The 21,275-nt window shown below is 45.4% G+C and overlaps 1 protein-coding gene across 5 annotated transcripts in view; it reads right to left on the minus strand.

The window, feature by feature from the left end:
• The window catches only part of C4H3orf52 (chromosome 4 C3orf52 homolog), a 47,411-nt gene that overhangs the window by 10,900 nt on the left and 15,236 nt on the right, over nucleotides 1-21,275 (minus strand). For 3 of the 5 annotated variants that reach the window (XM_036850996.1, XM_036850994.1, XM_036850993.1), the window contains exons 3-6: nucleotides 20,353-20,480; nucleotides 14,446-14,516; nucleotides 10,607-10,788; nucleotides 1,452-4,893 (exon numbers count right to left, since the gene is read on the minus strand). In XM_036850996.1, coding sequence (XP_036706891.1) covers nucleotides 4,889-4,893; nucleotides 10,607-10,788; nucleotides 14,446-14,516; nucleotides 20,353-20,480 — 386 coding nt within the window. In that variant the 3' untranslated portion in view covers nucleotides 1,452-4,888. Of the gene's footprint in view, nucleotides 1-718; nucleotides 4,894-10,606; nucleotides 10,789-14,445; nucleotides 14,517-20,352; nucleotides 20,481-21,275 lie in introns of those variants that run through there. The other 2 variants (XM_036850998.1, XM_036850997.1) reach the window with 2 other exon arrangements.

The following is a 21,275-nucleotide window of genomic DNA, read 5'->3' on the forward strand; positions in this document are numbered from 1 at the left end:
ATTAGACTATTTCTGTATGCACACCTGTGTTCTCAACTTCCTGTTTTATTTAACCCGTAGCTATTGTCCTAATTTTAGGGGTGTTAAAATAGTAAAAAGTTTGTTGAGATAAGCAGTAGATGCATTATGAGTTTAATTACTGTTTGTTCCCCAACCGAACCAAAGTTAAATCATTTTGCTATTTAAAGTGTGCTAGGGGGCCCAGCAGGGATAAATCCAGTGACTTAAGGTTGGATGTGTCAACACAGGTTTGCTGAGACTTCAGCCAGCTGATGGTCTTGATCTAAGAGCCAATCACATCTTAATATCTTCTACTCCACTAACTTCCTATTTTTAGCAAAATTCTTCCACACGGAATCCTAACTTTGACCTTTGGCCGGGATTCACTCAAGTTCAAAAGGAGACATGCATGAGAGCAGGGAATACAGTACAAGATGTAACATGGCTTAGGGCAAAGAATGTGGATACTGGAGTCAGATAATCAATGATTCGAATCCTGGTTCCCATTCTTCCTCCCTCTGAGAACCTGAGCATGTAGATTGGAGGCTCAGTTCCATCACCCATAAGCAGGAGCATTATATTCAATGCATGTACATCATCTGTCACAGATTCTGAACAAACGATATCAAAGAGTAAAGGGATACAAAACTCTTTATGATGTCTATAGAAAAACATGTGCTGATGTGCTTGGTGATGCAGGGCCAACTGGCACTCTTCCAGCGAGGCAGAAACACAAAATTGCTGGGGTTTACACTGGGATTTTTCACGTGGACGTTGGACCACTGTGGAAGTTGATTGGTTTAAATATTCTTAGTACCACATGATAAGTTGTAGTTGTTTGAGTCTTACCCCATGAAAGAATTACTTGTCCCAAATATGTTTTATAGGGAACATGTTAAGTATAAATGCTTAAACAAAGAAAATTGTTCTTATAATGAAATTTAGAGGGATTTTGAAAGGGAATTATTTTTGAGCAGGAGAACCCTTTGGGAGTGCTCTGAAATAACTACTAGGGCTGTATATAATGCTCATCTATTTTCCATAGATTTCAGGATTTCTGATGAAAGTAGGGTACCCTCTTTACAGAAAATGTACATTCACACACACACACATAAATATCTGTATACAATTTCAAGGGGTTGGGGATGCAACCCCTAAGTTAAAGAATTCCTGTCCTTGATAAGAAACTGAGGATTTAAATTGGTCCCTTAAGTCACACATATAATCAGAAAATTCCCCTCCCTGATGTTGATCTTAAAACTATACATTGCCAAAGTTCACAGAGGCATATTTTATGCAGTATCTGCAGGCTTTGTGGTTTCTGCTTTAAGTTCATACTAGTAGCTATAAATAATCTCTTAGTCTGTGAATAAATTTTTACATAAAACAGAAGAAGACAAAGATAGGTCAGGGAAACCTACCGTTGACAACAAATAAATTCAAATGCTCACGTTTTTAAGACAACCTTGGGTGACAGATGCTTCAAGTATGCTCAGGAATGGAAAGGCATAGGTAGAACAGGAAAGTTGAGTCCCCAAGATTCCACAGGAGCCTTCAGAGAAAAAGGAGATTCTGTTTACATTTATCTGACTCTGTTCTTTTCCAAGCCAACCTACTGAGTTCAGAAAGCTACTTGAAAGCCACTTGATCAGAGTGTGTCTCGGTTCTGTCAACAGTTAAATGGATCTGTGTAAGTCTCTCCCGCTTTCTTAACAGAGGGATCCTTCGCGAGGCACTGGGTGAAGCGCTGAGTGGTCATTATCACCCCAGAGACTCTTGTACAGTCTGATAATCACAGCTCTCAACCCATCCCTTCCCCCTCACCACCTGTGCTCCTCATGGATTCCCAGATGGTAGCCAAGCCTGAACTGAGCATGACCCTGGGGTGCCCACCAGTTGGAGGCCATTGATCATGTGTGGTTGCCCACTAGGCTGGACTTAGCTCCCCAAAGTTGTGGAATTCTGGGCTGGTCCTTCCACCTCTCCAGACCTTGGTTTCCTAACTGTAAGATGAGAGGGCTGCCTTCTGTTGCTAAGGGGATAGTGAACTTTAATCATAAAGGAAAGATTGCTGCTAGCAATGCAGTAATAGTGTGAATTAGCTTATTTTAAAACAATGAAACAGTAATGGGAGCAGAGAAGGGAAGACATAGAGATTTCTCCCATTTTTCTCAGCACTAATCAGACTCTGAATAGGGCAGAATCCATGTCCAGAGTCCACATCTAAAGGGGAAAGGAGAAAACATGCAGCTCATCCTAAGACACAAACATGTGTAAAGGGAAGCAAATCTGTTTATTCAAATCCCACCATTGCTTCAAGGTTCAGCTCCAGACCTACTTCCTAGGCAAAGCCTTCTCCCATTAAACTATACTTTTCACCCTTTTCTCTGACCATCACACAACCCTGCAGTTTGTCTTTATTTATTTTTAACACCTATTTTTTCCTGCTGTTTCCTGTTTCATCTGTGCAGAGCCTGACTCCCTAATAAGACCAGTGGCTTTTTTCCTTATTATCATCCTCTTCTTCATTGATATATTCTGTAGCCTTTTGCAACACAGATCATTAAAAAAATCTGCAGAACAAAGTTAAATTGAAAGGGAGAAAAGAATAGGACACATGGCTAGAATTTTTGTCAGTAATGGGCGGAGGGGCAGGTTCCCCTGATCTGGCTGTATCCTTTCTGCCTGTACCTAAGTGACTCCCAGAAAAGACCAGTTTTTTTTCTCAAATCCTTCAGTGAGGGACTTCCCTGGTGGTCCAGTGGTTAAGACTCTGCTCTTCCACTGCTGAGGGCCTGGGTTAGATCCCTGGTCGAGGAACTAGGATCCCACAAGCCACGTGGCCAAAAAAACAAAACAAAACAAAACAGAACAAAACAAAACAAACAGAAAAAGCCTTTCAGTGATACCACAGATATTCGTTGAAACCTTCTTATGTACCTTCATTATGCTCTTCATGAAGATGTGTGATGGCCAATCAATTCATCTCCTATAGCACAACAGTATGTAAGTGCCATTTTCCCCCAAACACCTCAAAACGCTCTAGTCACAAAGTTCAGCTCTTTCCACACCATTTGGGCAGAAGAGTCAAACTCACAGAAAATCCTCTCTATGACTTTCAAGTGGTCAGAACCCAAGACAAGGTGCCTGCATCTTGGTGGTTTCCAAAAGAGAGGGGAAGATCAGAATCAAACCCGGTCCTGCCTCCAGACAGGAAACAGTCCTTCCTTTCAGCCCCAGGCTCTTCAGACACCTGGTCCTGCCTGCGGGGCCCCGGGGGGAAGTGGAGAGGAGAGACGGTTCCCCCCTGCTCCCCCGGCAACAGGAACAGGGAGAGGAAGACACAGGCCAGCCCAGTTCAATCTTACTCACTCAGAAGGGGAAGCTGCCCTTGGGGAAATGAAAAGGTCACTTCCAACACCATTTACTGCGAGAACATGCCAACCCAAATCCTGGCCCTGGAGAGTCAACCCCTATGAAGCAAAGGTCAACGTGGCAATGCGGAGGCAAAAATAAAGTTCTTCATTATTTTCTTAAAAGTACAAACACGAAGGTTTAGGTTTGACATATAAAATAAGAGGAAGAAGGGAAATTCACCTGTTTCACTAGTTGGAGGAACTATCCTCAAAATGAAACACAATGTTATCTTTTAGTTAAATAACAAAGCACATTCACATTATGCAGAGTCCTGGGTCATAAAGAGCCCCAGGCAAATCTAGCCGGAGACTCGTACTCCAACACATCCCAGAAAGCAGCTGCCCCCAGCCTGACGTCCACCCAGGGCCAATTTAACTGAGATACTGAGGCTGAGAACCTCTCATTACATGACCACAAAACTCTGCTGGAAATTTCCAGCAAAGCCATTTTCCTAACAAGACACTTTGTTCCCTCATGACAGGTAATTCTATATCCGTAGACGACCAATAGAGTCGCTCTTGTTCACTACACCCTCACCCCCCCCCAAAAGGATCTGACGTTAAACTTCCAGCAGTTTATTTCTGAGCGCGGTTCTTCCTGTTTCACAACTATCTTCAATAAGATACACAATCAGTGCCTGAAGACACTGAATCCTACAGGAAGGCTAGTGACTCTGGACAACAAAAACCAACATGTACTACCTAGAGCAGACGGTAAGCAGTCTTAATGATTCTCCGATGAAAGTTGATGAAAATATAAATGGAGAAACCATCCAAAATGAGAGTCGTGTGTTCAAAACTAACATGGACCCGTGTTTCCGTAAGAGGTGTTCAGGAGTCGCAGGAACTATACACAGAAGGGAAATGAGAAACACACACCTCATTTCTGTAGCGCTACATAACATTGGATGGAGTGCCAAGGCTAGTTTGCTGAGATATGCGGCTATGGAAGGAGACACAGACCATGCTGCTTACGTCTGGTGAAATGCCTGCCTTTTCCTCACAGCCTTGCTTGGAGGTACATCAGACATCAGGGTGGGACGGAGGATTTCAGGGAGCGATTGGCTCTGCTCTCCCTCACCTCGCCTCTCCCCGTTCTCTCGCCACGGGCTCAGGCTGGCGGGATCCTGCCTCAAAGGCCACCCTTACCCTGAAGACAGCGTGTCCACGTGTGGGTGGAGGCAGAGAGTGCTTCAAGACCAGCAGCGACCTGGCCCTGCAGCTCCACCCGCCGCCTGGTCACCCCGCCCCATCTGGACCCAGCTGGGGCAGCCCTGCGTGCTGTTTTGCTGGACGTAGTGCCAGACTCTAACTGTGCAGAATCAGGAGAAAAAGGGCCGTCTCCAGCCCTGTAGTCACTGTGAGTCCTTCTACGTTAATTCACAGGATCTCTTCTGTAAAACGGAATGAATTCTCTTCATCCCAAAGTTCAGTGGAGTGCTGCTTTCAGACACAGATCGACCTCGACCACTTCATTCTGAAAAGAAAATACAAAGTCACCATTTTTTAAAAAGCATGGTTATTCTAGTATAACTGATTCACTTTGTTATAAAGCAGAAGCTAACACACTATTGTAAGGCAATTATACTTCAATAAAGATGTTTAAAAAAAAAAAAAAAAAAGCATGGTTATTCTAAACATTTATGTTTTTATTTTATTTCATTGGGTTTGATTATAAACTCTAATGTAAAAGTGGAATATCTGTAAATTCCTAACAGAGGAGGTTTACTCTTCAGGCAACACACACACACACGCATGCACGCACACACACACATGCACACATGCGCACACGCAGAGGCACACATGAGCACACACGCAGGGGCACACATGCAGAGGCGCACACATGCACACACACACACGCACGCACGCACGCAGATGCACACAACTCCGAATTCCTTTCAAAAGGCAAATTACATTGTTTGCTTATTTGCTTCGGTATAATTCATGATAAATAACATTTTGACGAGGCCTTTTGGATGCAGAGGACATTTTAACAGTCTTTTTTTCATAATCTAACCATAAAAATACCTCTAAATTTTCATTTTTTAATACAGCACAATATTCAGCGAGACATTTTGATGAGGGAAATGGAGCACAGCTGGCCTGACTAAAGCAGAGGTACCCAGACAATGACTCGGGACAGGACATAGGGGACCCACGTGCGCCACAGCAGGGTTCTGGCAGTTGGTGTTTGGGGCTGGATCATTCTTTGCCATCAGGAGCTGTCCTGTGCATTGTAAGAGGTTTAGAAAAATCTTTCTGGCCTCTTCCCACTAGATGCTAGTTTCCCACAAACACTCCCCATTGTGACAACTAAAATGTCTCTGGACTTTGCCAAATACCTTGGAGCGGGCAAAGTTGTCCTGGCTGAGAAGCAGTGCTCTTTGGCTATAAACTCTGTGTTTCCTGGGGAATCTATAAACAACCTAAATGTTTTCCCTCCACACCCCAGGCAGTCCTTTCGAGGGCAGAATGCATACACTGGCCTCTCTGCCAGCAGCCAGCCCATCCGTTTACCCCAAATCTGTGCAAACGAGATTCACTATTCTCATTGCCTAGAGGTTTTTCCTCTTCTCTCTCACATTAATCAGTTTTTGCTTTTGTTCCTTACTCAGTCTACTGGTTAACTCCCTCACATGTCAGACAACACTACAAAATAACTTACCCCACGTCCAAAATAACTCATGCAGCTGTTTTACATTGTAAAACAGATTTCCCCTCCTTGTCCCTGGACCCCTCCCTCCACTAGGTGAAGAAGCTCAGAGGTAGAAGGGGGGTGGGGGCAGTGATCCAATAAAAAAATTCCCTTAACCTTGAGGACATTATGCCAAGTGAAATAAGTCAGACAGAGAGAGACAGATACTGCAGGATCTCACTTATATGTGGAATCTTAAAAAACCAAACTCATAGGGGCTTCCCTGGTGGCGCAGTGGTTGAGAATCTGCCTGCCAATGCAGGGGACATGGGTTCGAACCCTGGTCTGGGAAGATCCCACATGCCGCGGAGCAACTGGGCCCGTGAGCCACAACCACTGAGCCTGCGCGTCTGGAGCTTGTGCTCCGCAACAAAGAGAGGCCGCGACAGTGAGAGGCCCGCGCACCGTGATGAAGAGTGGCCCCCGCTTGCCGCAACTAGAGAAAGCCCTCGCACGGAAACGAAGACCCAACACAGCCAAAAATATACATATAAATAAAAATAAAAATTAAGAGCTTTGAGATATAATTTAAAAAAAAAAAAAAAAAACCAAACTCATAGAAAAAGAGATCAGATTGGTGGTTGCCAGAGGTGGGGTGTGGAGGAGGGGGAATTGGATGAAGGTGGTCAAAAGGCACAAACTTCTTATTATTACAAGATAAATCAGTCCTGGGGATGCAATATACAGCATGGTGACTATCATTAACACTGCTGCAGGGTACCTTTGAAAGCTGCTAAGAGAGTAGATCCACAAAGTTCTCCTAACCAGGGAAAAGAAACTTTTGTAACTATACGAGGTGATGATGATGGCTGTTAACTACACTTATCACAGCAGTCATTTCCTAATACATGTGTCAAGTCATTATGCTGTACCCCTCAAACTAACACAGTGCTATTGGTTAATTATATCTCAATAAAGTAGGAAGAAAATATAAATTTAAAAATTCACTTATGACTCTTAATATTAAGGGAGGTTTTTATTTGTAGAAGGCATCAACATGATGCCTGCAGTTAGGCCAAAGGGTTGTCATATTTCCAAATTAGAGGATGAGAAATACACACAAAATCCCTTAGGAATCCAAATTACAAGCTAATTTAAGGTTCTGACTCTTCAGCACACACACAGGAACCCCAAAGGAACTGCAGCCCGGCTCCAGGGAATCCTTGGAATTCCTGAAATTGTAAAATTCAGGGGGAAGAGTGTGTGCATTTTTTCCCCCGGAGAAGTTACAAGGCTGTCTCCCAATTCTCTAAGGGGCATATGAGCCAAAGAACTTTAAGAACCTTTGCTCTTTGTAGAACAGAATTGTGGTTGCCAAGGGGGGTGGGGGTGGTGGAGAGACGGACAGGAAGGTTGGGATTAGCAGATGCAACTATTATGTATGAGATGGATAAACAAGGCCCTGCTGTACAGCACAGGGGACTATAGTCAGTATCTTGTGATAATGGAAAAGAATATGAGAAAGAATGGATATATATGTATAACTGAATCACTTTGCTGTTCAGCAGAAATTAACACAACATTGTAAATCGACTATACTTCAATAAAATAAATTTTTTTTAAAAAGAGGAAAACGTTAAAAAAAAAAAAAACAGGGCTTCCCTGGTGGCCCAGTGGTTGAGAGTCTGCCTGCCAATGCAGGGGACACGGCTTCGAGCCCTGGTCTGGGAAGATCCACATGCTGCGCAGCAACTGGGCCCGTGAGCCACAGCTACTGAGCCTGCGCGTCTGGAGCCTGTTCTCTGCAACAAGAGAGGCCGCGACAGTGAGAGGCCCGCGCAATGCGATGAAGAGTGGCCCCCGCTCGCCGCAACTAGAGAAAGCCCTCGCACAGAAACGAAGCCCCAACACAGCCAAAAAATAAATTAATTAATTAATTAATTTTTTTTAAAAAAAGAATCAGATTTATATTTAAAAACAAAAACAAAAACAAACTTTGCTCTTTGAAGAATCAGAATATCATCTTTGTGGGACAGCGCCTGCCTAGCTCCGCACAGGAGCGGGGCGATACCTCGCCAAGCCCACCGCACCGATGAACACAGGTTGCTGGCGTCAGTACCCCCGGGCCTCACTGGTCCCTCCCAGAGGCCTCACACCCCTCTCTTCCCTCCCCCTGGACTTCGCTCTGAGCTGCCCCTCCCTCTGCCCCCCTGCCTTCTCTGCATCGCTCTTCTTCCTTCCTCACCTCCCAAATGGTCACTGTCTACCCTTCTACTTGAGAAGGGACTGATACTCATACTCCTGAAAATATCAAACACCGCCCATGCTCTGCAAGGTGGGTGGGGGGGGGTCACAGAAACCCCCATCCCCAGGAAAAATGCCTGAGAGAAAGAGTACCGTCTCCTGAGGGGCAGAAACAGCGTCACTCGGGCCTGCATCCCCGAGGCAGAGTCTGAGGTTCAGTTCCAGGTCTTGTGTCAGGCCTCATGAGCCACCTGCCCTCAGAACGCGGACCTGCCAGCCTCATAATCATCCTCAGCCTTGTCTCACCCTCCTCCCACCCCCTGGCGTTCATTTAGAAAGTGCTGGCGGGCTTTCCTGGTGGCGCAGTGGTTGAGAATCTGCCTGCCAATGCAGGGGACACAGGTTCGAGCCCTGGTCTGGGAAGATCCCACGTGCTACGGAGCAACTGGGCCCGTGAGCCACAACTACTGAGCCTGCGCGTCTGGAGCCTGTGCTCCGCAACAAGAGAGGCCGCGAGAATGAGAGGCCCGCGCACCGCGATGAAGAGTGGCCCCCGCTTGCCGCAACTGGAGAGAGCCCTCGCACAGAAACGAAGACCCAACCCGCCATAAATAAATAAATAAATAATTCTTTAAAAAAAAAAAAAAAAAAAAAAAAAAGAAAGTGCTGGTGACCACAGCTTTACAGGAGGCTCAGAAAGTCAAGGTCAGTCACCACGCAGCAGGCAGGGTGGGCCTCCTCTCTCTCTGCCGTACACAGGAGTGGGCTGAAAGGTCCTTCCTTCCTTCCTTCTCTCCCTCTCCCTCACCCCCTTCTTTCTTTCTAAAATTCCTGTACAGGGGTCAGAACCTCTTCACTCCACACAGTATGTTATGTGCCTGGCCCAGAGACACACTTCATTTATTTAGAGGCTCAGGGAAGAAACTATTCATTGATGTGACTTTCCCAGTGAGCTAAAAGTTGGCCCTCTGAACGTCATTCTTTTTATTCAGTTGGGAGAAAGAAAGCTTTAAGAACTGCTTTATAAAACTCTCTGCCTTCCCAGGCCAAGATCAGCCTACTTCCACTTTCCGTTCCCAAGAATCAAGTGTCATCACAGTAAATGCCTCTTCTCACACCGTGTGGTAACATGTGTGCTTTATAATCTGTTGCACTCTCCTGACCCTCAGCTGCTGGCCCCGTGCCTGCCACTCACCACACCTCCTTCTCGTTCACCTTTTTCATTCATTCAACTAGTATTTACCGCTGCTGATGTGCAGAGTGTTTCTGATGGGTTGTGGGTGAAAAACCATCCAAGACTGTTGGCATTAAACAAGAGCTAAAACCTCTCCAAGTGAGGAATCAGAAGTGGGAAATGAGAAGAATGGGAAGTAAGGCCAAAGCTCAGTGCAGACAGACGTGAGGGAAGGAGGTCTCGAAGGCTGGCAGTCATCTCACCTTTCCACCTTCCTTTCTGGCAGGTTTTGTACAACGTTCTCAGATTCTGACAAGTCGGGTATCTTCTATGCTTGTTAAAAAACATATCCATTTCCCCATCCTTTTCTTAGTTTTAAAAGTGGATGAGTAAATGTATTACAATCTTCTACGGAAAGAGATGAACTTGCCTTTTTATGTTCCTCTATTAATATCTTAATGCAGCGGTCCCCAACTTTTTGGCACCAGGGACCGGCTTCATGGAAGACGACTTTTCCACAGACTGGGGGTGGAGGTGGGAGTCGGGGGGGGGGGGTGTTTCAGGCGGTAATGCGAGCGATGGGGAGCGATGGGGAGGCGCTTGGGGAGCGCTGGGGGGCGGCAGATGAAGCTTCACTCACTCGCCTGCCGCTCACCTCCTACCATGCAGGCCGCCTCCTAACAGGCCACAGACCGGTACCGGTCGGCAGCCCGGGGGTTTGGGGATCCCTGTCTTAACGGACTCAGTGGCCTTCAATAGAAAAAGAGACAGATTCCCCATACTGAGGTCATCTTTCAACAACTTAACTATATCGTTTACTTCAAACTCTTCAGCACTTGCTTCTCTTGTGAGACTACAGTGTTTCCATGAAGGTTTCTAATGATATTGTGATGTGGGATATGGGGCTTAGAATGTGGGTGAACCACAGCAAGGAAACACGTAGCAACCGTCATGTTTATAGTTTAGCTGTTTCCGTAACATTTTTTCCAGTTGCTCTGTCTGCTCACGGACGGCAGGGACTGGGTGACCTCCGCGGAGCGTGGAACATCATCTGCTTAGAAAACAAATCGAGCCATCTGCCCTGTCTGGTTCACTTGTTTATCATCACAGCTCTGCCTTCTGATGTGCTCGACTTACCAGAGAACCGGAGGGACGCTGGATCAAGCCCCAGAGTCTCACAACCAGACACGTTCTGATCATGGAAATCCTGCTGCAAAACGCCCAGCGCCAACTCCTCACTCATCACGTACTTCATAAAGTTGTGGTCTTCCGACGGAAACCCAAAGTGCAGGTGGTAGGTTATTGTGGCGTTTTCACCACTGAAAGGCAAACCAAACAGAGACAGTTAAAAATATCAACAGAATCACACTGCAACTCAGGAAACTGATTTTAGGAAAAACATCTTTTTAGTTCTGCATTCCCTCCCAGGACAAAAGAGCAAAGAGTGTACTGCCCTAGAAGCCCCTCATCAATGCATCCATCACACAAAGTTGAGGTGATCCTAACCTCCTCCTTCCACCTAGAACCCATCCCCTAGGAGTCCGCCAGGAGAGGCCATGCAGGGGAGATACTGACTCAGCTATTGTCAACGAGGCTCCAAGAGCTGCCCAACACCAGCCTTTACCCCTGAGGCAGACCAGGGAACCCCTTTTTTCCTGTTCTCACACCACAGCCTCTCCCTGCCCCAACAAGTGCGTGTCAGAGCTACTCAGTTTAACCAGTTCATTACTTAACCTATAAAATGTTCAAGGTAGGGCCCAAAGCTCCCTGCCATCGGCTGGATGCAGACTCCTAAACTCTCACAGATGGGCCTGGGTATCAGCAGCAAATCATACCTCCCTGGTTTGTCCCCAAAGTGAGAAACTTTTTCTGTCCCATTTCCACTTCCTAAGGTTTTGCAAACTCTCAGTAAGGGGATCTAAGGAAAGGGAGTTTTCATCTTCTTAGAACATACTTTCCCATTTCTAAAATAAAAATAATCATGAGGCTATCCTCAGCTAATCAACAGTCTATACAGCTTGTTAAATGCTACCTTAACATTTAGATTTCTCAACAGATATCCTTTGGTTCAAGAAGGCCTAGATTTTTTAAAAAGGTCCAGATTAAGAGCCAGCAATAAAATATTTAAGAGTGGCCACATCTGAGACCCTCACCCAAGGGCAAGTTTGTTTTTGTTTTTTGTTTTAACATCTTTTTTTTGTTTGTTTGTTTTTATTATTTAAAAAAAAATTTTTTATTAACATCTTTATTGGAGTATAATTGCTTTACAATGGTGTGTTAGTTTCTGCTTTATAACAAAGTGAATCAGTTATACATATACATATATCCCCATATCTCTTCCCTCTTGAGTCTCCCTCCCTCCCACCCTCCCTATCCCACCCCTCTAGGTGGTCACAAAGCACTGAGCTGATCTCCCTGTGCTATGCGGCTGCTTCCCACTAGCTATCTATTTTACATAAGGGCAAGTTTTGCAGACAAGCCAGTCCCAGGAGTGAATCAGGACACCGTCCCTGCCAACGACTGGCAAAGAGCTCCCTCTTGTGGCCAGAGGTCACATAGGCCAATACTCTTAGACTGATGCGCTGACAGTTGAGGTTATAAACTCCACTACAGCCAAGAGATGTGCCAAACCCTGAGTTTCATACAAATAACGTACACCCGGGACTCTAGAGAAATTCACAGTTTCAAGGATGCCTCTACAGACAGGTGAAAATGTGCTTTCAAACTCTAAGCCAGCTACTCTGGTTTGCAGGTGCCACTGCTTGTTCCCAGTGCTTCACCCTCTAATTATAGCTAATGATGGTCAACATCTTGATGCGCAGCCACCCTGCACACCCACAGGCAAGGACTGGGGTTTGCTAACAGAACGGAGCAGAGGTTGACTTGCAGAAGATCAGGCCAGAAGCGGAATAAGAGGGTCGTGCTGCCTAACCTGGCCTGGCCAGCCCCTCCTAGTCCGTCCAAGTCAGGTCACAGGAGGAACTGACATAAGGCTGAATTTTGAGGGGAGAGGAGGGATTTTTCAGGGAAGCAGAGAACCTTGTGGGCTTTGCCTCAGCTGCCCACCACTACAGTGGGCCCAGAAGCTGATGAACCAAAGGACATTTTCCCAGGTTCCTGCTGGTGGGTCCAGGACTGAGATGGGATCCACCATGGATACAAGCCCGTCTGCCAGGGATTCAGCTGCTTCCTTCCTGCCCACATGCGGCAGCAGGCTTTGGAGGCAATGCGTTTGTTTCTCAGTTCCACACTGTTGAAACTCTGTCTGGACTTTAAAAAATGAAACAAAAATGTTTCCCAGCAGAATTTCTTTATCCAAAAATCCTAAAACCCTTGGGTTTTTCTTTCAAATAACTTTTATAAATAGATTCTCTCACGTTACTCTTCAGATTTTGTTTTAATCAGTTTTCTGATGGGTTTTTCTCAGTGTTTATACCCCAACCCGTTCGTTATGCAATCCCATCTCCTCTAGACCCCGTAATATGGGCTGGATTCTTGGTAAGACTCTTTATGCTCTGAATATCCTTCCTCTCTCACCTCTGTCTTTGAATTGTAAGTTAGGGCAAGCGCACAGAGGAAAGTTGGGTCTGATTATGCATTTCTCCCTTTTCTATTGGCGTTTTAATACCAGTAATTTATGAATAAAATAGGCTAGGTCAAAAGTGTCACCATAAGGTAGCATGCACACTGGGGGTCCATAAAGAAGGAGGAATAGTGTTGTTGACAAGGCAACCTGCCACTGTGTTTTCAGACTCCAGATCCCTTTGGTCTTACCCCACTGTGCACCACTGCTTCATGTGCTTCCCCTCCCAGGTTTGGGAAACTTATGGTTTGAGAGGAGGAACCTCAATGTAAAATTGCCTTTGATGGTCACATTCCAGGGATATCTCAGGCACAGCAGGTAATAAAGCTTTGCCTTGTAAATCTTGTCCTAACAATATAAAAGGATAATCAAATGATCCTTCTACATACATACACACTTTTACCTAAGTGTCTATAGACATATACAAAAACATTAGAGATTAGGAGGAAACTAAAAAGGAAACAATATGTATGTGTGCATATATGTTACACATGTATAATACACAAAGTATATATGGTAAATACATGCACAGAAGAAATCACACAGATCAGTGATTGTTGTTCATTTTGTAGAAGGGATTGGAATTCACTGCGGAATTGACTGGCACATGAAGTTTCCAGGGGTAGTGGGGCAGGGGAAGGCAAGATGTGTACCTTTCCGGTAGCATGTATCTTTATTTATTTATTTTTTTTTTCATTTTTTATTTTAAATTTATTTATTTATTTATTTATGGCTGTGTTGGGTCTTCGTTTCTGTGAGAGGGCTTTCTCCAGTTGCGGCAAGCGGGGGCCACTGTTCATCGCGATGCGCGGGCCTCTCACTATCGTGGCCTCTCCTGTTGCGGAGCACAGGCTCCAGACGCGCAGGCTCAGTAATTGTGGCTCACGGGACTAGTTGCTCCGCGGCATGTGGGATCTTCCCAGACCAGGGCTCGAACCCGTGTCCCCTGCATTGGCAGGCAGATTCTCAACCACTGCGCCACCAGGGAAGCCCTATTTTTTAATATTATACAAGGAGCATGAACTTGTATATGACTTGTGTTCCTCAAAAGCAAAAGCCAGTACATAATCACATCATTATCTGAGATCTATTTCTATTTCTACTCTTAGCTTATTCGAGCATCTGCTGGGAAACAGAAATGGTTTGTCTGGGCTTTTCCTCTATTCCCTGTTACTGTGTTGAGTCATATAATTTATCTGGGTTTCATTTTTTTCCTTCGTAAAATAAGGGCATTGAGCTAGTTGGCCTCCAAAGACCCTCCCGGCACTGACACTATGGTTCTGTCTTCCGTTGGTCCCCTCCGTGCTTTGAGATTAGGGCGGTCCTTTTTGGTAACTAGCGATGAGTGTCGATTTCCAGAGAGACACCAGCACGTAATGCTCCACATTCTTACCTGAAGTCTATGCTTTCAACTGAAGTAAAGTAACGGCTCAGAGCTGGTGATGAACTGTACACATCTGTGAGCTAAAACAAACAGGGTCAAATTAACAACCACACACATTACTGCCAGATCGTACTGCATATCACCTGATGAAGCAAAACTACTCCTAAGCAAAGGAGATCCAACTCTAGGGAGGAATTAACTTACCTAGAGGCTCTGGATGAAGAAACAGGAAGGGGTGGGCCCCTCACCAACCAAAATTCAAGTTACCATTCATTTCAAGGGATCTCACTTGTAAGGACCAAGTGACCAGGCTGGGATTTTCAACATCTCATATGTTGCGCTGAGACCTGTGGCCTAACTGGTCGGCAGCCTGGGCCCACACAGACCTGAAGCGCCATGAGCAGGAGCGAACCCCCGCGGGGCTAGGAAGACCGCAAACCAGGCCACTCAGGGCCCCGTACATCACCGAACAAGGGCCTCTTCTCTCCTTTCTCCAGGGCTTCACTCCAAGGAGAAAGAGCCACGCTGTTTCTGGATAATGGGACCAAGTGGGGGAACAATGGCAAAGATACAGAGCTCTTATTTTATCCATGAAGTGTTGCAACCATAAAAAATAATGACATCTGTGTTCCCAACTACCCAGGTTTCATGCCTTCACATTTTACCATATTTAGTTGAGCCCTTTACGCGAAGAAACCCAACACAGCTAAAGCTACTCCTACACACTATTCTGTTTTTCCTCCTCCCTCCCCACTACTAACCAGTGTCCTGAAGCTGGCATGTATCCTTTCCATGCATGTTTTTATAAATCTAACGCTCCCCTGTGTAATCATAACTATACATAAATTTAATGCACATTTTTATTCAAATAAAACATACCATATTCTACATAATCTTCTCTGACTTGCTTATTTTCACTCAAAATCACATTTGAGGTTTACCCATAATGGTACATCTAGATGGAGGTCATTCAATCCGACTCCTAACTCTGCAAGGATTCCATGAAATGACTTCTCCACTTCATCCCTTCCCCTCCTGGTGGCCATGGGCTTTGTTTCCGATTTTCTCCTGCTACAAACTATGCTGAGGTGATCTTGCTTGAACATCTCTGAGCCTCTCTTCTTATACAGGTAAGAGTTTCCCTGGGCCGTATACCAAGGGATGGACTTGGGTCCAAGAGTTAGCACATCTCCACCTTAACTAAGTCTTTCTGAATTGCTCTCCATTTCACTCCCCTCCCAGCAATGTATAAATGCTCTATTTCCCACAGCCTTGCCAGCATTTAATGTTACCAGATTTTTCCATTTTTGCCAATCTGATGAGTACAACATCGTGTTTTACATCGTTTTCATTGGCAATGTCTCGCTTTCTAGTGAGGTTGAGTATCTTTTTGTTTGTTTATTAACTCTGTGGGATTTCTCGCCTTTGAATTGCCTATTAGGGCCCTGTCTTTCTCTTGGGTTGTCTTTTTCTTATCCAAACTGATTGGTGTTACATTCTGGACACTAGCTGTTGGGTTTGTGTCATAAATATCTTCTCCCAGTCTTTGATTAGTCTTTTCATGATGTTTCAGAGATGTGAATTCTCACCTATAGCACCCGAGAACTTGTGGCTGAATGTATTTACATTGCATCTCTTTAAAATTTACTTTGAAAGTTAAATGCCTTGTTCTTAGCAGGCAGGAGGACAGTGCTGGGATCTGGGTACACCCCCCAGCATGCACCCAGCTCTGAGGCTGGAAGCAAGCCCACGGCCAGGCCTCTGAGAGCCCGGCCAGGCCCACTCCTGCCGGCCTGAAGCCTCAGCCCTGACGTTGTTCTAGAAATTCCACACCCACGGTTGGTTTCCCCCATGCTGGGCCTGACACGCCCCGCGGCACCCATCACGGCTCGGTGCCTCACTGTTTTATCCAGCAGCAAACAGCAGAACTACCCCCAGGAAAACCTGCCCACCTGTCTCCCACCCATTCCAAGCGGAATCTCATGGAGGCTGTATCCATATTTCGCTCCCACTTAACTCACTGGTGACAATTCATTCCCTCCAAGGTAGAGCAGAGGGGATTAGAGCACCTCCTCTAATCCTGTCACTATTGCTATGATCTGCATAAGAATCTGACACAAGAGGCATTGCTATCTCTGCTATCTCTCCCTTTCTCACTGATCAAAAAAGAAAAAAATTCCAGGCATTCGGGGAGGTTACAAAACATGGCCCAGGCCACTCTGCTAGTAAAGGGATTCAATCCTAGATGTTACAGACACTAAGGCCAGCTTCCTCATGTTTTATCACACCACCCAGTGGAGATGAAGCAAGGAGGAGAGTGTCTCCTTCTGAATATCAAGGAGGAAAGTAGCATAAAGTGTTAAGAACTTTGGGGGAAAACGACTGGCTCATCTTATAGTTTTTGAGCCCCAAGAGAAAAGAATATTGCCAACAGGCCGACAGTCATTTAGAAAACCTGGGAGGTTGGAAAGTGGCTCTTCCAGGGCTGCTCAGAAGGACAGGGAAGAAGATGAGGATGCTATAGACGGGATTATTTTTCAAGAGCTGAAAACAATAACAACAATAATGCCACTCTCTTCCTTTTAGATTGAGCTTCTTATGTCAGGAATTATGTTTGTCCTTCCTTCTTTTTTCCCTCCCTCTCATCCTTCCTTTATTAATCCTTAGGGCCCTAATCACTGTGTTTTGCACATAGTAGGTATTCAGAAAAAATTTTAAGTTAAAATTTTATGTTAAGAGATGGAGTGGTATACTAGATCACTTTCAGTGTCCACTCTAACATTCTTTTTGGTGGCATGGTCCCCTGCTATAATTAGGACATATTGACATATTTAGGAGCTGTTAACCACACTACCCACTTTGGGACCAAAAAAGTGAAAAGAGGGGCTCCTCACCCCTTGCTCTGGTGTCTCTCACACTATGCCTATGAGGCTGGGTACAAACTGAGCTCAGAGCCCAGTGAGCTGATGATCACCAGAGTCAGGCACAGTGGCTCATCAAAAACCAGCTTCCAATTATTTACAATAGCCAAGATATGGAAGCAACCTAAGAGTCCATTAACAGATGAATGGATCAAGAAGATGTGGTATATACAGACAATGGAATATTACTCAGCCATAAAAAAGAATGAAATTTTGCCATCTGCAGCAACACGGATGGACTTTGAGGGCATTATGCTAAGTGAAATAAGTCAGACAGAGAAAGACAAATACTGTAAGATAACAATTATATGTGGAATGTAAAAAATAAAACAAACTAGTGAATATAACAAAAAAGAAACAGACTCACAGATACAGAGAACAAACTAGTGGTTACCAGTGGGGAGAAGGAAGCAGGGAGAGGCAAGATGGGGGTAGGGGATTAAGAGGTACAAACTACTATGTATAAAATAAATAAACTAAAAGGATATATTGTACAGCACAGGGAATATAGCCAATATTTTATAATAACTATAATTGGAGTGTGACCTTAACAATTGTGAATCACTATGTTGTACACCTGAAACTTACAATACTGTATATCAACTATACCTCAACTTTTTAAAAAGTGATGTTAAAAAAACAAAAACAAAAGAAAACAGATTCCAGAGGAAGAGGGATGCCTTCCCTGCATCATCAGAGTGGTCAACGCTAATCCTGCAACAAGCATGTGGGTTGAGCTATGACACCACAGGGCTAACGGGCTGGCTTAAGCAGAGTATCGGTCCCAATCCTAAGAGAAGGAAACTGGCAGTGAGATATGAGAGGGGCCAGGAAAACTGTGCTTAGAAAAGCAAGACAGTAAAGCAAAAGAGAGGGCACAGTGTTTCAATATCCACTCCCATTTACCTTCCATGTCCAGAAACTTCTGGAAACTGGCCTAAGTGGAAGAAAGGGGTTCTTGACCTGATAATTAGATAGTAATATCTCTAAGTTCCTCATTTTTGTTCCTGAACGTATTTGATTGGGAAGCCAGTGGCAGGAGTCATTTCAGCTCACTGCACCTTACGTTTATCACCTGCAAATCAGAGAATTCTTTTTAAAAATGTCTTACAAAGTTCTTTATACGCACCTCATATGCACCTGTGGGTATACAGGGAAAGTGCGGTGATTTCCGTTTATCAGAGCAGGAACAAGCTCAAAGAGGCCTGTGAACTTGCCCCAGAGATCTGCCAGCCCCTGTTCCTCAGCCACTACACGGTGATGAGTTAAAAACACCTGTAGAATCTGCTCACGCCTGCTTCTGTGCAAAAGAGATACGGCTTTAACGTGAGTGATTAATATCCAGTTCCCTTCGACATAGAGTGTCCAGTCTGTAACAGGTAACGCATGTGGATGTTGACTCACTTGGTTTCTGCTCGGCCAGTGCAAAAGGCCTCAATCAAAACAGCACCCAAGGGACTTCCTTAGTGGTCCAGTGGTTAAGACTCCGAGCTTCCACTGCAGGGGGTGCGGGTTCGATCCCCAGTAGGGGAACTAGGATCCCGCATGCCACGCGGCGTGGCCAAACAATTAAAAAAAAAAAAAAAAAGGCAACCAAGAGGAAAGTAGCAACAGGCTATTCACTCAGCAACTTGCTCTGGAAGCAGGTGGCAGGAAAGGAGGAAAAGGGAACTGCAGATAAGACATAAACAAGGAAAAGAAGGAGGAAGAGAAACCTGGAATAATCCTCGCAAGGTACAAACTCCTGTGATCAAAGGGGCAATCAAACGGTATGCACCTGGCTGCCCAGAAACTGACTCTGGGGTGACCTAGATGGAATCAGATGGAAGCCAAATAAAGAGGGCTCACTCCATTCAAACTATCAACTGCAGGGAAGAGGGTAACGGACGGCAGGCTAGTCTTGCTTAGGTTTTCTTATCAAAAACTTTTCTGGGTCTGGCTGTGAACCACCCTGTCTTTGACAAGGTGACCAGGACTGCCCACCAACCCTGGGGGTCTGGCTGCAGAGACCCCCTATTGCACAGAGGCTCATTCTCGTGCATTTCCTGCTCCGTGAATGATGTCACCGTCCACCCACGTGGCCACCCAACCAGGAGCCTGGAGCCACACTCTCCCTCAGACCCACATCCAACCAGCCATGAAGTCCTACTGAGGGAGAAGACCTCTGAAATCTCACTTGAACCTTAATTACTCCCCCTGACATTGCCCTAGTTCAAGGCTCTCTCATTTGTCACCCAAATTATTGCAACACCTTCTAACTAAGCGCTCTACTTCCAGTGTTTTTCCACCATCACACAGAACAACTAAAATCAGAAGCTGACCATGTCAGCCTGCAGATTAAAATCTTTCAGGGCCTCGCCAAAGAACACAGAAACCTTCATGATCTGACCCGTCCCCTGCTGTTCAGCCTCACCTCTGCCAAGTCCGCTACACAGTATGCAGGGGCCATAGCACACTGCTGGGCACATCCTCTAGTGTTCCCTGCTCTCTAATCTGGAACACCCCTACTTCATATTTCAAGATTCTTCCTGAGTGTCACCTCCTCCAGGAGGCCCTGCGCGCCTCCATCCCCAGCTCCGTGGTTATACAAAACACACTGTACGTATCTCAGTGATGGAACATATCACACTGTTTATAACTATTCAACTGCTTCCTCTACTTGGACTGTGAGGTCCCACTGAGGGCACAGACCTTGTGGCCCTGGCACCGGGCATGCTGTCGAGCACATCGCAGACCCTCAATGAAACTTCAGGTTGAATCAAGTATAAAGACCAGAATGAGAAACAGAACACTATCCTCCAGGATGCACTTAGCTGGAGGCCAGGGCGCCTCCCTCTGGCTTTGCACTACAGAAAATCCATTTCTAAGCACCGGGGTCTGCCACTGTCCAGAATCCAAGCTTGAAGCTACTTACCGGCTAGCTCTAAGCCAAGTGTTCCAGGAGAATTCATACTCTAACGCTAAGAACCCAGTAACAATGCATAAGGTATCTTACCCTTTTCGTGAGCAGGTCAGGCAATTTCTCTTCAGTTACACAATCCTCTGGAATCTTTAGCATAACCAAGAATGTTTTATTAGACGACAATTCAAGTATTTCATTTTCATCCTCATCGACATAGGTTACTAAAGAGAATGGGGGGGTATAAAAAGTAAAAGTAAACACACGCATAAAATAATAAACTTATTTACTCCATTGGCTGCTATACTTAAAAAACAAACAACGAATATTCATCAAGGATAAAGCCTGGACACAGTAAGCAAGAATAAGCAGAAATGCTTTCTCTTCTCAGTAAGGCTGAATAAAGACAAGGGCTCGCCTCTATCATGATATAAATTTTGTTGTTTTATTTGATGCCACGGGGGGCTCAGATTCCACTGAACACAGACTGGGAGAAGCGCGGTGGGAGCAAGTGGGAAGAACATGAACTCCTTTGTTAAACTGACCCTGTAGCTTAGCTACATGCACAGGTGTCAAGGCAGGCGCTGGAGACGTTCTGGAGGGGCCAGAAAACAATGGGGGACGGGGGGCAAGGAGCAGGGCAAGGAACTTTGCTGAATCCCCTTCGGTTCTGTACACATGCTGAGGAAGTTACCATCATCGAGCAGAACAGCTTGGGGATTAGAATCTGAGAGCGTGAGCATGAAGTCATCGCTCTCCAGGATGTCCCACAGGGGAATGTTGACACACTCTGTTTGCACTCAGAGCCCCAGGGCTCACGGGACTTACATTCCTGGGACAACAGTTGGCTGCTTGTGTTCTAAGGACTCTGAGCTAACTGATTTTTTAAGCAGTTAGAGCGAAAGGAAAAACACCCAAAGTCGGAGCCAGGAGTTCAAAGCTGGCATGCTGGCACTAATTATGCTCCCCTGGTTTCCTGCCGGGGTCACTCGGGGACCACCTCTCCGGCCCCAAGAAAG

Source organism: Balaenoptera musculus, chromosome 4 (genome assembly GCF_009873245.2).
Source record: "Balaenoptera musculus isolate JJ_BM4_2016_0621 chromosome 4, mBalMus1.pri.v3, whole genome shotgun sequence".
Taxonomy (NCBI): Eukaryota; Metazoa; Chordata; class Mammalia; order Artiodactyla; family Balaenopteridae; genus Balaenoptera; species Balaenoptera musculus.